We start from the raw sequence: 15,603 nt of genomic DNA, 5'->3' as shown, positions 1-15,603 counted from the left end.
TTTATAATAGTGTCTACTGTCCCTTTAATATGTTGAAAATTACTTGAGCCTGCAACAAGCTCAACGGCACCAGCTCATTTATAGCACTCCCTAGTTGACCAAAGCAAGTACATGGATTCCACTGGATTAAAGGGATGCATCTAAAATAAAAAAAAATAAAAAAATAAAAAAAAAAAAAAGCTACTAAATGTGCAAAACCTTGTGAAATGATGGTTATGATTATTTTTTTTTTGGGGGGGGCGGGGTTTTTTTGGGCATGTGAGTGTATATCTATATCAATTTTAACCTCCTTACATTCAAAACTAAATTATTTCAAGGACCAGTATCGACTCCACATAACGCACAACTAGACTCATTAAAATTTAACAGATGGCATTACTAAACTGAGATACTCAACGGATGGAAATATACTCCCACTGGACCATCTTACTACCAGAAAGATACCTTCAGCTGAACACCACAAACAAGGGACGACGACAACACAAATTGGGTTTTGGATTTGATCATCTATTTAGCAATGCTCAGATTTCATTTCTAAACACAAGAAAAACTAAAAATCTATTTTACTAAAACACATTGGTTTTAAAACCCCTTCAATACTTGGATTGACAACACCCAATCCCTGCTTGGCCAGGATCTCGCTTGATGAGTATACTCTGCTTCACACAAATAGTCACCACTCCCATCCAGAGAAAATGTCACACACACTTAATCTAGTGTTCCAGTCTGGACTAGAAGTGTCACCAGTAACTAAACCCAGTTACTTGGTCAGTCCACCACTCCATTCACTTCTCCATTGTATTACAATCAACCAGACACCAGCCTCAGAACCTGGTCAAACACTGCTCATTAAAAAAGGGGTGACACTACTGGATGTAGAATCACATATGGCTCTAAGTGAACTAATGGGCACATGCGAAGACCCCAGCTCCTTAGTCCGACTCTACAAAACCATGAGACACCCTAGAAAGCATTGCACCAACTTGCATACGCACTGTCAAAACCCACAACAATGCACCGTGGTTTGATAGCTCCATCAGAGAAATGAAAACTCGAGAGAAAGTGGCACAGAACACATGATCCAGAGGATAAAGCCACTTTTACCAAACATCTGAATAAATATCAATCCAAGATAAAAAAAAATAAAAATAAAAAATCAATTTTTATCACAGGAAATTGCACTCACCCACAATAGACCCAGGCAACAGTGTCGCACAGTAGAAAGGCTCTGCAAACTAGCATGCATGCTTAGCTCCACCAACTTTTCTCAGTATAAATAAAGCATTTGCGAACTTCTTCAGAGCCAAGATTTCCTCAATCCGAACTGCTATCACAGCAGGCCAAACCGTTACACACCAGAACCACTACAATGGAATGCCAGATTGCCCCAATTTATGGTCCACTTTTACAAATGTGGATATAAAAAGGAGTTAAAAAACACCATACTATGTGTGACTTAAACCCTGCTCCAACTTAGCTCATATCTGGATGCATTGAAACACTCGCCCCAGCCCTCACAAAAATAGTGCAGTGTTCACTAAAAACAGGAAACTTCCACTCATAAAGAAACTTATTAGACCCAGACTGCATGACTAATGACAGACCAGTATCTAACTTCCCATTTCTGGGGAAAATATTTGAAAAAGTAGTGGCAACTCAACTGGAAGCCCATCTATCACGCCTGAACATATTCAATCCTTTCCAGTCAGGCTTCAGATGCCGCCACAGCACTGAAACTGCGCTAGTCTGAGTGCTAAATGATCTCATGGCAAGAGACAAAAGGTGATTACTCCATTCTAATCCTCCTGGATCTCTCAGCTGCATTTGACACCATTGACCATAGGATTCTAATAGAGCGCTTGCAGCACATCTGTTCTAGGAAGCACAGTCCTTAACTGGTTTAAATCTTTCCTCGCTGGTAGATCAGAGTAATATCTGGATCAAGCTCAGCACCGACAGAACTGGCCTGCAGAGTTCCACAAGGATGCATCCTGTCTCCCAAGCTATTTGCAATTTACTTACTACCACTGAGGGACATCATTAACTGACATGGCCTAAGGTATCATTGTTACGCTGATGACACACAACTCTACTTCTCCTTTGCTCCAGATACTACAGACCCAGCATGCCGCATAAACCGTTGCTTAACAGACCTCATAGAATGTATGAATGCTAGCTGTCTCAAAGTGAACCCGGACAAAACAGTTACTCTTGGTGAGGGGACCCTGGGCATCAAAAATATCTTACGATCACACCCACTTGCCTTGAGCTTGGAGGCTCTAAACTTGTTAGTTCAGCAAAGGTACAAAACCTCTGTGTGCTGATTGACGCTGGATTATCTTTTAAACAGCAGATTTCCTCTAATAATCTGCCTACTTTCATCTGAAAAACATAGCCAGGATACAACACTTAATTCCACCAGATGATATGCCAACATTAATCCATGCATTTGTTTCCTCTAGGCTAGATTACTGCAATGCACGTTACTTGGGCCTCCCCCCAAAAAAAAAAAGAAGTCCACCGCCTTCAGACGGTACAAAACGCAGCAGCCAGACTGACCAATCAAACTCGCTCCTGCCACATAACACCTGTTCTCCACTCCCTGCATGGACTTCCAATTAAATGGCGAACATATTTTAAAATTTGCCTGCTGACCTTCAAAGCCTTAAACAACCAAGGCCCACAGTACCTGAAAGAGCTCCTGTCACCCTACATCCCATCCCATTCACTTAGGTCAGAATAAGGACAAACTCAGGCTCCAGAGCATTCGGCCACGCTGCCCCTACTTTCTGGAACTCTTTACCGTGCACAGAGGCACTGTCCTTACAGACTTCTTTAAAAAAAGCTAAAGACCCACCTCTTCCATCAGGCATTCAGTCCGCTTATCTGACCTTCAGAAACTCCTAACTTTTAGGTTGATATATTTGTAAAGTGCATTGAGTCTCACAGGGAGAAAAGCACGATTATATATATTATATATATATTATATATATATTATATATATATTATATATATATTATATATATATTATATATATATATTATATATATATATATATATATATCACAATTTTTTTAGTAAGCCAAGTGCATTTCAAAAAAAGGGAAATATATTCATTGATATAGAACACATTTTGAGCTCTATGTCCCTTTAAAAACACATTACTACTCAAATCTATTCACGTACCAGTATATTGGTGTAGACTAGAATATAAATATTCATTTTATTGGAATGTACCAGGTTTAAGCTCTCACCCATTTTTGGTGTATAAAGTGTGTAACATCTGCATAGTGGAAATATGTGCATATGCATGTAATAAAACAGTTTATTACCTCCATTCATCATTTTATCTTTTGCCAGAGGATGGGTTGTAACATTTCTTCCGAAACCTATTCCATGTGCCAGCAGAGCAGTGGGTCCTACAATACAGACAAGACTCATGATGCAGTCAAAATATCCAAAATTATTTAAAGGGACAGTCTACTCAAGAACTTGTATTCTTTATAAAGATAGATAATCCCTTTATTACACATTCACCAGTTTTGCATAATTAACACAAAGAATACCAAAAGAACAAAGCAAATGTGATAAAAGTAAACTAAAGTTGTTTTTAAAATTACATGCCGTATCTGAATCATGAAAGCAAATTTGACTAGATCGCTTCCTAGGAAGCAGACTATACATTTCAGGAAGAAACCCTGATTGAATCCAAATTAGAAGCGGTTTTGCACAAGACTTAATATGAATGGTTGCATGCACCCGGAACTTTTTACTTTACTTCTTGCTAAGGTTTATAAATTAAGCAGTACCACATTCATTACTCATATAGGGCTATATTACAAGTGTAGAGCGTTAACTCTGCTAAAGAGTAAGTATTTTGCGCACTTATTACAAGTTGAAAATAAAAAAAAGTTTTTGCGTGTGCTAACCTGGTTTTTAAAAATTTGATTAACAGGTGCACTTTAATTCATCAAAATTTACATTTCACTCCTATTGAGAAAAAAATACTTACCTTTTAATCTTCACAGCAGCTCCAGCTTCCTCTGCCCGTTGCAAAGCCTCTTCCTAGGTCTAAAATGAGGAATCCGGCTTCCTCCAATCACGGCGTTGAATCAGACACTGATCTGTGATTGAAGGATGACCTATCCATCATTTCTGACGTCAGAAATGGCTTCCAATGACCGGAGGAAGCTGGAGCTGCTGTGAAGATTAAAAAGGTATGTTTTTTTTTCACAACACAAGTGAAATGTAAATTTTGATGAATTAAAGTGTCACTGTTTTTAATCACATTTTTAAAAACCAGGCACTTTAGCATCAAAATTGACATTCACTTTAAATGCACTAGTAGACTCATCATTTGGTACATACATAAGGAAAGAGCATCTCTTATAAATATCAAATGGAGTCGACTAATCCACAGAAGGGGAACAATTAGTCCTATATCAGCTGTGTTTTGTTTGTTAATTTTAAATAAAATGCAGTCTGTAGGCCGTACTGTTTAAGATCACCAGCTGAACGCTAATCACAAGTGAGGGGGGGGGGGGGGGACACACAAACTGCAACATTTTTGCTTCTGAATATAACGAAATGACTGGGTTGTCCCGATACTTTAGCATATTACTAAAATGTGCATTTTATATAATTTTCCCATATAAAAATTTAAATATACAAATTCTTAGGACAAAAATAAAGACTGTACAGTACCTGCGCATATAGCTGCTATTAGTCCTTTTTTGGAATCTTGCTCCTTCAACACCTCCTTAACTAAAGGAGACTAAACACAAAAGAAAAAAAAAATACATGTTATAGAAATAATTCTAACAGTAATTTACTAAAGAGTTAATAAATGTAGATTTAAAAAAAACAAACAAACAAAAAACCCAAAGTAATTTTGTCTTTTAAACGCCTGCATTGAATAAATACATTTTAAAACCATAAGGGCCTGTCCCAGTCCGGGACCCAAAATCTCAGCCTATCATTTAATTTTAATCCCCGTTATCACATTACTGGCTGCCCAGATCCTTTTAGTTATTTTTTATTTCATTTGAAATGTGCAACACAATCCAACAGAAGTACCACCCACTTTATAGTAGAGTAGCAAAGCACGTTAACGCATCACTAAGCCAGAGCATTTCTTTTGTAATGCACCAATGTAAATGCAGCTAGCTCAGCAAAAGCTTAGTGAATTGTGACATTCCAATGGCATGTGACATAAGCTGGCTATTCTACGGAAGAGCGGGCTCTAAGCTTCTGGTTAGCGATACCATACCGAAAAAAACACCACAACAACAACAAAAACTAAAGAATATGTTGAGCTGGGGAAATAAAACTGGATGATAGGCTCAGATTTAAGGTTCCTGGCATACCACATGCTAATGAGATCCTGAATCAGGAGTACAGTGAGGAGAGAATCACTCAGATAGCTCTAATCAGCACATCTGTCCTTTCATTAGGATTCTCTGTAGTGTGGCTCAGTGATAGCTTTGTTATGGCCTATTTAAAGGGAGGCTAAAGACTAAATAAATGATGATTGAATGATGCATTTCAAGATTAGTCTGAGAATTAAATAAAAAAAATCTGCATGTTAAAGTTTCATTATTTTAAATATTAAGTGTAAACTTTCAGTGTCTATAAAAAAGCAATGGGGCTGCCAAGTTGTACCTTTTATTTATTATGCTTTGGCCAAATTATGGACAGTGTGGAATATTAGAGTGTTCTGCACTTCCATTTCTAACAGTAACAGAAATGCTGAATTTCAGAATGTAAATGACAGGAAAAGGGGACAAAATAAAGTACATTGGAACACACAAAATAAAGTACATTGGAACAAACAGAGTTTAAACACTGAGATGGTCATATTTAATGTCCCTTTAAAAGGGCACTACCTTAAAATGTAATACAAAGGCATCAAACCAATATTAAAATCTATACAAAACCAAATACCCCTTAAACTGAATACATACATTCAGGATTTATAATGCAGCACATACCCTATGACTATAGGGTATGATACAGAAGAATTGATTATGTGTTATTGTATAAAATACATAATTAGGAAATACACACACATGGAGGTGTGTGTGTACACAAACATACACACACTTAAACATTGTTTAAAAAGCTAGATAATCCCTTTATTACCCATTCCACAGTTTTGCATAACCAACACTTTAATATACTATTTACCTCGGATATACTTGTATCTAAGCCTCTGCAGACTGCCCCCTTATCTCAGTGCCATTTACAAACTTGTATTTTATCCAATTAGTGCTTTTTCCTGCATAACTCCACTGGAATGAACACAATGTTATCTATATAGCACACATGAACTAGCATTGTCTGGCTGTGAAAAGCTAACATGCACTTAGATAAGAGGCGGCATGCAGGGGGCTTAGAAACAAGCAGAGATTTATAGGTCTTAATGTATATTAATATAACAATGCTGGCTGTGCAAAGCAGAGGAATGGGTAGTAAAGGCGTTATCTTTTGAAACAACAAAAAAAAAAAAATTAACTGTCCCTTAAAGGGACACTGAACCCACATTTTTTCTTTCGTGATTCAGATAGAAAGTTGCTTATAATTGCATGCTCTAATTTACTCCTATTATCAAATTTTCTTCATTTTCTTGGTATCTTTATTTGAAAAGCAAGAAAGTAAGTTAGATGCCGGACCATTTTTGGTGAACAACCTGGGTTGTTCTTGCGGATTGGTGGATAAATTCACCCACCAATAAACAAGTGCTGCTAGTGTCTGAACCAAATATTGGCTAGCTCCTTAGCATAGATGCCTTTTTCAAATAAAGATAGCAAGAGAACGAAAAACATTTAATATGAGTAAATTAAAAACGTTGCATATTCTATCTGAATCACAAAATTATTTTTTTTTCAGTGCACCTTTAACCCCTTGAGTGCTAACAATGGATCTGAGCCGTTGCAGAGTTTCCCACTCAGGTGCTAATGACGGCTAAGAGCCGTCACTAGCACTCTCCCACCTTGAGAGAGAGAGATCTGGGGGCTCCCACCCTGGTGATCGGGCCTGTATAGTGACAGGCATCGCCGGAGCTTCACATTTTGCGTGGTGACATCACCTGGCAACTTTAATTTAAAAAAAAATACAATGACAAGTATAGGGAAGGGGGCATACTGCTTAAAAGCCTGTATTTCAGGCATCTAAGCAGCTACAGACCACCCCAAGACCCACCGCTGGAAAGGTAATCGCCTAACCTTTCCAACGGTATAAACCTTATGTTTAAATTTAGAACCAGTGAATACTGTAATTTCTGGCACACACACACACTTTATGTTCACACAATTATAATTTACCTCTGATAAGTTTTGAGCTCCAAGATTTCCTCCAGGAAGTACAACAACATCATATGGTCCCTGTGGAGACAAAAAATACATACATTTATAAGACACAGAATAAAAAGGTTACTTTCAGCACAGACGATTTAGGGGTCTACAGTTTAAGATTGAGACAATAGGCCCCATTTATTAGCAGGCAGGGGAACAATGTTACCAGATAGGAAACCTGTCCAACTGATGTTGTGGGACCCGTCAATAACCTTGGAGAGTTTGGGGTGCTTTAGCTTTACCCCCTGTGAGGTGGCAAACAGTTTAAGAAGGTTAAGATAAGATACCCAAATGCTAAAGCACTTGAAAGTGATGCAACAGATCTAAAAAGCAGACTAGAAACACAAAAAAAAAAAAAAAAAGTTTATAGGAAGAGGTTTAACTTTACGTTATCAGTAGCCACATCCCACTGTAAAGACACTTTAAAAAAGGACCACTAAACACAGAACAAAAATCAAATGCATAATAAAGAGACAATGCAAAAGCACTTAGTTTGAAATTCAAACAAGTTTACATTTTCCTTCCGAATGTATGATGTGACAGCCAAATCACAAAATGCATATACGTATATCCTGTGAATCTTGTACATGCTCAGTAGGAGCTGATGCCTCAAAGTATGCATATAAAAAGTCTGTACACATTTAGATAATGAAAGTGAATGTTTAAAAAGCTGTTTAAAAGTTGTGTGCCCTACCTGAATCATGAAAGTTGAATTTTGACCTGACTGGCCCTTTAAAAGGGACAGTCTAGTCAAAATTAAACTTTCATTATTCAGATAGGAAATGTCATTTTAATCAACTTTCCAATTTACTTTATCATCAAATTTGCTTTTTTCTCTTAGTATTCTTAGTTTAAACTAAACCTAGGCAGACTCATATGCAGATTTCTAAGCCTTTGAGGGCTGCCTCTTATCACATGCTTTCTAAATTCCTTTTCAACACAAAGAAACTAAAAGTACACGTGGGCCATATAGATAACACTGTTCAGGCACAGGGGGTTTAAGATTTAGCACAAAACAATGCTAACTGCAAGACAATAGATAATAAACAGTCACAGTCATGTGATCAGGGGGCTGGAAGAAGATTCGTAGATACATAAGAGGTAAAAAAAAGTGTATTTATATAATAGTGTTGGTTGTGCAAAACTGGGGAATGGGTAATAAAGGGATTATCTATCTTTTAAAACAACAACAATTATATGGTAGACTGTCCCTTTAAGCATCCAGTTAAGATGCTAGTCCCAGAACTTGCAAGGGAGTGTGGCTTTGGCAGGGTCTTATTTCCTTAGTCAGTTTAAAGAAGTTTACTGCAAAATCTCATGAGATGACACTTTTCTTTACCGTGAGCTCAGCACTGATGAAGCCGATGTGGTGGTGGGTCCTCCCCCCCCCCCCCCAAAAAAAAAAAAGCAGCTAACAGTAACTGAAGGATAACTATTTAAAGGGCAGGAGAAATTTTGAGGTAAAATATCTTCCCTTTTTTACATAAAGACGCTCAGGTGATAATTTGTCTGCTTTTTACAGTTATACTGCATCACGCCCAAGTGATTTATGGGTATTATGTCCCTTTAAGCAAACTCCTAGTAACTGCAGGCAAAAATTGTGCATCCAAGTGACAAGCCTATGTGCAGATTTCTTCTTCAATATTTCCTTTCTGCCATACATAGCTTTAATAAAAACAACTTGGAGCGTACACTCCACCCTAAAATCATAATTACACAACATAATTAGTTTTAGTTAAAAACCATTACTCCACCCTTTCAGAGAAGTTCTATAAAATGTGCAAGCATGGTCCTCAATATTCTAGCACGTACATGACAGAACAGCAGAATATTGTAAATACAAAGCCATATAGTGTAAGAGGTTAACCCCTAGAGAGTCAATTGAACATGCTCCTGAAGTGGGTAGGGAGTTCCCAATGAGTCACTAACTTCATTCTGAACTCCCTGCCGGGACAGCATTAGTTACCAGTGGGGAGACTGCAAGGAAAAACACAAGGACGTGTATCTATGTCACAGTGGTACTTAGAGCAAAGTAGATACACATCCATATAGCTTAAAGGGACAGTCTACAATAGATTTGTTATTGTTTTAAAAAGACAACGAATCCCCTTATTACCCAGTTTTGCATAACCAACAGTTATATTAATATACTTTTTACCTCTGATTACCTTGTATCTAAGCATCTTTTGACAGCCCGCTGATCACATGACTATTATCTATTGACTTGCATTTAGTACTGTGTTGTGCTAAATCTCAAATAACTCCCCGTGCCTAAACAGTGTTATCTATATGGCCCACATGAACTAGCAGTCTCTTGTTGTGAAAATTAAAAAAAAAAAAAAAAAAAAAAAAAAAAAAAAACACAGCATGTGATAAGAGGCAGCCTTCAAGGACATACATACATTTTAGAAGTTATCCAGTTAATGAAGGGTTAAACCTTCCATTATATATTCTACGTACAAATGGCATGTCTAAGTCTGCATTGCATTCTGGAACTAAAGGAAGACTGTACAGTTCTTGAATAGCTGCTCTCTAAAATAGAACTAAAATTTAGAGTAATGTGCAGGGAAAAAAAAACCAAAAAAAAAAAAAAAAAACCCCAGTATATATTTCTTAAGTGCAGCTCTATGTAGAAGAGATATCTATACAAGGACAGTGTCCTACAACAGCATTACACATTAGAATTTTTTTTTTTTTTTTGGGGGGGGGGGGGGGGCTGTATTTTCTCAACCCCATCTAAAAGAGCACTGAAGAATTATTGAATTATGTACCACTGTTTTTGAGTGGGGGTTTGCCTTCTTATGGGACATGTCACTGTCTACCAATACTTCCTATTAATTTCAGATTCATAATAAAAAGCTTTAACAACCTTGTTCATATATACATATTTTTGTACACGTATGATGGTCATTTCATATGCACGGTAGAAATGTCAGAAGGTTAATGTACCTTTAAACAGTAAATGAAAGGAAATTGGCAGGGAGACTATCTAAATTTAGACTGTGCACTGGCAGGTCAAATGACGATCTGAAGGTCAGACAGCAAAAAGTGTCACAATTTGATCACATTAAATGACACAGAATAAAAAAAAAAAAAAAAAAAAAAAAAGTTATAGTAGTGGTTAATTTTAATTGTCAATGTTTGGTCCCTGACAATATAAAAATCATTAAACATCAGAAGCATTCAACAGCCAGGTTTTATGTAGTGCTGTTAAAGCCAAATGATCCCATTTACTCTAGAGCAGGTTAAGAAGTTTGTTAATTTAGGAGATAAAACATCATTGTAAGTAAGTGGTTTTACATATATACACACGCACCTGTTAACCTCAGTGGCATGCAATAGGTTAATTACTAGTTAAGTGACAAAGCATTAATTTAACACTTGCATGCCTTCAAAAAAAATAAACTAATAAACACTCTAAGTCTATGCCCATGGCAAAGCAGTAAAGGCCCTAAAGAAATCTACAGTCAGACCACCACGTTAAAATCTGCAGGTTTACAACTGAGCTGCAGCCGGCAGAGCATTACTAAGGTTTGTAAGCGTAGGTGGCGATGAGAGGATTTACACTCAAAAACCAAATGCCAGCAAAGTATCAATGGTCCTTGTCGGCACAAGCGCTTGACTGTCAACCCGTTCACTGCCACACGACAGACTGTTTTGTATGTGGCATCCAATCCAGCACTACATGGAGAAACAGTCCAGATATTTCTCCTCATCCTAAAAACGGCTCTGACATAATGAGATTTGTAGTTCCCATGCTGCACCTATATAAAATATAAAAATATGGCCAGGGTACTGAGGGGATAAGAGAGCAGGGCTTGCAAACCTGGATGCCAGGACCAGTTGTCTAGCGATATGGCACCCTGGATTTGTCGAGCACAGCCCAAGTTCTCTTGTGGTTTTACCTGTGTCCGAGCTTCTTCTAAGCTGGTGTCAGGACATATGACAACATCTCTGCTGCACTGCACAGGGTCTTTTCCTGATAAGCCTGCAACAGTCACTTTAACCTGAAAGCAGGAAAATACAAATACGATTGAATAATAATGTTTCATACATTTTAACAATAGTGGAATTGGAAAATTGAGTGGAACAGTAGTACCCAGTAATATAAGTTCCATTACACATTTAGCCATTTTAATACATTTTGCCACCAGTCAGCAAGCACTACCCAGGTGCAGAATAAAAAAAAAAATTAAAAAAACAATGGGTTGGCTCCTAAGCTTACATTCTTGCTTCTTCAAATCACGATATCAAGTGTTTACTACTTTGCTTATCGCAGTGTTATACAATGTTGCACACTCCTGTCACAGACTGCTAATGAAACATGCACACTCCTAAGCTCTTAACAGCCTACCTAGGTTTATGCTTCAACAAAAGGATAACAAGAGAACAAATCAATTTGATCAAAGTAAATTTTAAATTGGTTTAAAATTGAATGCTCTAGCTAATGCTTCAATTAATTCAAGGAATCTTACATTACAGACTTTACCTATGTGGTTTTATCCCTTTAAAGAGACATGAAACCCATCCCCCTCACGATTCAGATAGAGCATGCAACTTTAAACAACTTTCTAATTTACTTCTATTATACATTTTTCCTGGTATCTTTTGTTGAAAAGTAGAGAGCAGCCCATTTCTGAAGCACTATATGGCAGCAGTTTTGCAAGAGCACTAGATGGCAGCATTTTTTACTGCCATGTAGCGCTCCAGATGCCTACCTAGGTATCTCTTCAACACAGAATATCATGGGAATGAAGCGGATTTGATCATAGAAGTAAATTGGAATCTTTTTTAAAATTGGTATGTTCTTTTCAAATCACAAAAGAAGAAGATGTTTGGGTTGCATATCCCTTTAAGTTACAAAAGCAAAAATGAAATGTGCAGAATTATACATTTGGTAGATTTACTGTCCCTTTAATATATAAACATGCCGTTTGTTTGCAGTAGAATTCCCTGTTTTCAACTATTATTCATTTGCAGATTATCACTATTTCTTCTAATACATATATGCAAGAATCATTCATTCTACATTTGATAAGCTATTAATGAGTATTCTTTATTGTACGGTGTTTAAAGGGACACCAAACTCACATTTTTTCCTTTCATGATTCAGATAGAGCATGCAGTTTTAAGCAACTTTCTATTTTACTCCTATTAAAAAAAATTCTTCGTTCTCTTGCTATCTTTATTTAAAGAAGGCATCTAAGCTAAGGAGCCAGCCAATTTTTGGTTCTGGACACTGGAAAGCACTTGTTTATTGGTGCTGTCTAATCAGCAAGGACAACCTAGGTTGTGAACCAAAAATAGGCCGGCTTCTAAACTTACATTCTTGCTTTTTAAATAAAGATAGCAAGAGAATGACAACAAATTGATAATAGGAGTATTTTAGATATTTGCTTAAAATTGCATGCTCTCTCTGAATCATGAAAGAAAGAAATTTGGGTTCAGTGTCCCTTTAAATCACAAAACAATGGTCAAAAAGGTACACACTATAGTGACATTTTACTGGAGCAAAAGAAAAGTGAATGCCAAGGGTTATTGGTTTGTACATTACCAACACAGTAATATGTTACACATTATAAAGAGTTTAAAAGCATTTAAAGTAAAAAAATACCTGAATCTTAACATAATCGATTACTTATACAGGTGGCCCTCGTTTTACAACGGTTCAATTTACACCGTTTCAGAATAACAACCTTTTTTGCAGTCATGTGACTGCTATTGAAAAGCAGTGCATTTATTAGAATAGCCAGTAGGTGGAGCTGTCCGCTTGTGTTGCAGCAAAGCAAAGCAAGCTGAAATTAATCAGTTGAACCAGAGCTGAGCAATCGAGCAGATTTTAAAGGAACAAGATCTTCCTGTCTATAAATCAGTCCATATTGGAATGCATAGCAAGAACTGTTTGCAGAAAAATGCAAGTGAAGTCTGTGTTGTGTGATTATTTTATTAGGTTTATAATGCTGTTTAGCAAATGTTTTTGTTCATTTAACTTAGTTTAATTATATATTCTGTGTTGTGTGATTATTTTATTAGGTTTATAATGCTGTTTAGCATTTAAAGTCTTAATTTCAAAGCTTTAAAAATAATGTATTAGGTGTTACTTATGACAATTTTGAGAGGGGCCTGGAACCTATCTCCCTCACTTCCCATTGACTTGCATTATAAACTGGGTTTCAATTTACAATGGCTTCGATTTACAACCATTCCTTCTGGAACCTAACCCCGGCGTAAAGTGAGGGCTACCTGTACTGGAGTACATATGTCAAGAAATAATTTTGTCCAAGTATATTCCATGGAATAATTAATATTAAAATGTTTGAGGTGCTTAATGCAAAGCTGGAAAACATATAAACAGTAATATGAGAAAACAAGACAACTAAGGAGAACGCTGAAATTTGAAGGAATGTTTTTTTTGTGTACTTAAATGGACAGTATACTATAAAATTGTTTTTCTACCCTAGTGTGTTTCAAATTACTTTTTTTTACCAGCTGCAGAGTATAAAATGTATGAGATTTTTTTTTTTTTTTTTTTTTTTTTAAGGCTTATTTGTGTATATGAATTATCAGATTTTGTGTTTTGAAGCCACAGCCTAAAAAATGGGTTGAGCTTGTAGGGATAATCAGATCTCTTTACTTTATCACATTGTGTACATATACCTGCTTCTTTATCTTATATCTGTTTCTAAACCAATCACCAATACTTAGAGAACAATGAAATTAACATTTTAACGTATATCTTCTATAACCCACTGGGAGTGTAATTTCTTCTACTGGCTGTGTTAACACAGCTTGGCCTTGAGGCCAAAAACTTTCAGAATGGGTGGGGATACCACAGGCTAAATAAACTATTTCAAATGCCAATATAAGGGTAATGGAAATACTTGTAAACAATTTAATACACTCCAGCAGGTAAAGTGGATCATTGGGAACAAATTAAAGGGGAGAATTTTTTTTTACTAAACTGTCCCTTTAAAAAGAGAACATTACATATTTTAAGGGTATACTCCTGTACTAAACAACATTTTTAATGCAAATAACATACTTGAATATGCTTAAAGTGATATTTCACATGTATGAAATACATTTGTCCTTTACAGGCAAAATTTTCTTTTCTACACATGAAAGACACAAACTAAAGTTGAGGGTTTTTTTCCTTCTCAAAAAGGATAGGAAAAGTGGTTTCAAGTAATGCTGGCAGGAAGTGCATGTTTGTGCAGTCAATACTTAAAGGGACATTAAACCCATTTTTTTTCTTTCATGATTCAGACAGAGCATACAATTTTAAACAACATGCCAATTTACTTCTATTATCTAATCTTTGTTAAAGAAATAGCAGTGCACATGGGTGAGCCAATCACAGGAGGCACCTGTGTGCAGCCACCAATCACCAACGGTTAAGCCTATCTAGATATGCTTTTCATCGAAGGATATCAAGAGAATGGAGCAAATTAGATAATAGAAGTAAATTAGAAAGTGGTTTAAAATTGCATGTTCTTTCTAAATCATGAAATACAAATTTCGAGTTTCATGTCCCTTTAAAGGTCACAGGGTGGATAAGAAGCAGTGCATTTTATAAGCAAGTTTGAGTTTGCAAAAAAAATAAAATCCTCAGATGTGGTTTTTAAGTGCACAGAATTTCTTCTAATCCTTGTACCTAAATATGCAACTATTAAAGAGGGGAATTGTGCATTCTGTAGGGGAGGCAAAAGTAAATAATACACAAAGCATACAGTTTGTGCAGCATGTAGGCTCTTTATATGAAATATAAACGTGATCTCATATTTATGTTATAAGACCCCCATCATGCAAACTACATTTACATTGAACCTGGCCTACATAAAACTACTCACTCCTGCCCTTCTCAAGATATCAGTGGGAATCACAGTCTCCATCTCTTCAGCACCTTTAGCCAGGATCACCAGAGCTCTCTTACTCGCCATGGTGCGTTATTTTACAGACAAGCAGATCACACGCAGCAGCTTACAAGCCAAATGCACTGAGACTAAGAGCAGCCAACACACCCCCTTTATTAACCGGACGGAAAACCTTAGAGGACAAACTTCTTATTTGGTCTAGCAACTTACATGCTTCTTTATCGCCATCTAGTGGACATTTGTGTGTATTTCAACACTTCACTCTATTAGTACATTTAAAGGGATATGAAACCCTTCAGTCTATAGATAGAGAGCACGTCATTTTAAGTTACTTTCTAATTTACTCCTATTAATTTTTATTTGTTCTCTTGATATCT

At 36.5% G+C, this 15,603-nt stretch overlaps 1 protein-coding gene across 1 annotated transcript in view; it reads right to left on the bottom strand.

The window, feature by feature from the left end:
* The window catches only part of PARK7 (Parkinsonism associated deglycase), a 16,977-nt gene extending 1,608 nt beyond the window's left edge, over positions 1-15,369 (bottom strand). Inside the window, exons 1-5 of the mRNA XM_053689883.1 lie at positions 15,203-15,369; positions 11,258-11,359; positions 7,323-7,382; positions 4,705-4,774; positions 3,333-3,419 (exon numbers count right to left, since the gene is read on the bottom strand). Coding sequence (XP_053545858.1) covers positions 3,333-3,419; positions 4,705-4,774; positions 7,323-7,382; positions 11,258-11,359; positions 15,203-15,292 — 409 coding nt within the window. The 5' untranslated portion in view covers positions 15,293-15,369. The remainder of the gene's footprint in view (positions 1-3,332; positions 3,420-4,704; positions 4,775-7,322; positions 7,383-11,257; positions 11,360-15,202) is intronic.
* Between the last annotated feature and the right edge of the window lie 234 nt (positions 15,370-15,603).

The sequence above is a fragment of the Bombina bombina genome, chromosome 8 (assembly GCF_027579735.1).
Source record: "Bombina bombina isolate aBomBom1 chromosome 8, aBomBom1.pri, whole genome shotgun sequence".
Taxonomy (NCBI): domain Eukaryota; kingdom Metazoa; phylum Chordata; class Amphibia; order Anura; family Bombinatoridae; genus Bombina; species Bombina bombina.
This window is presented reverse-complemented; position numbering and strand designations above follow the sequence as displayed.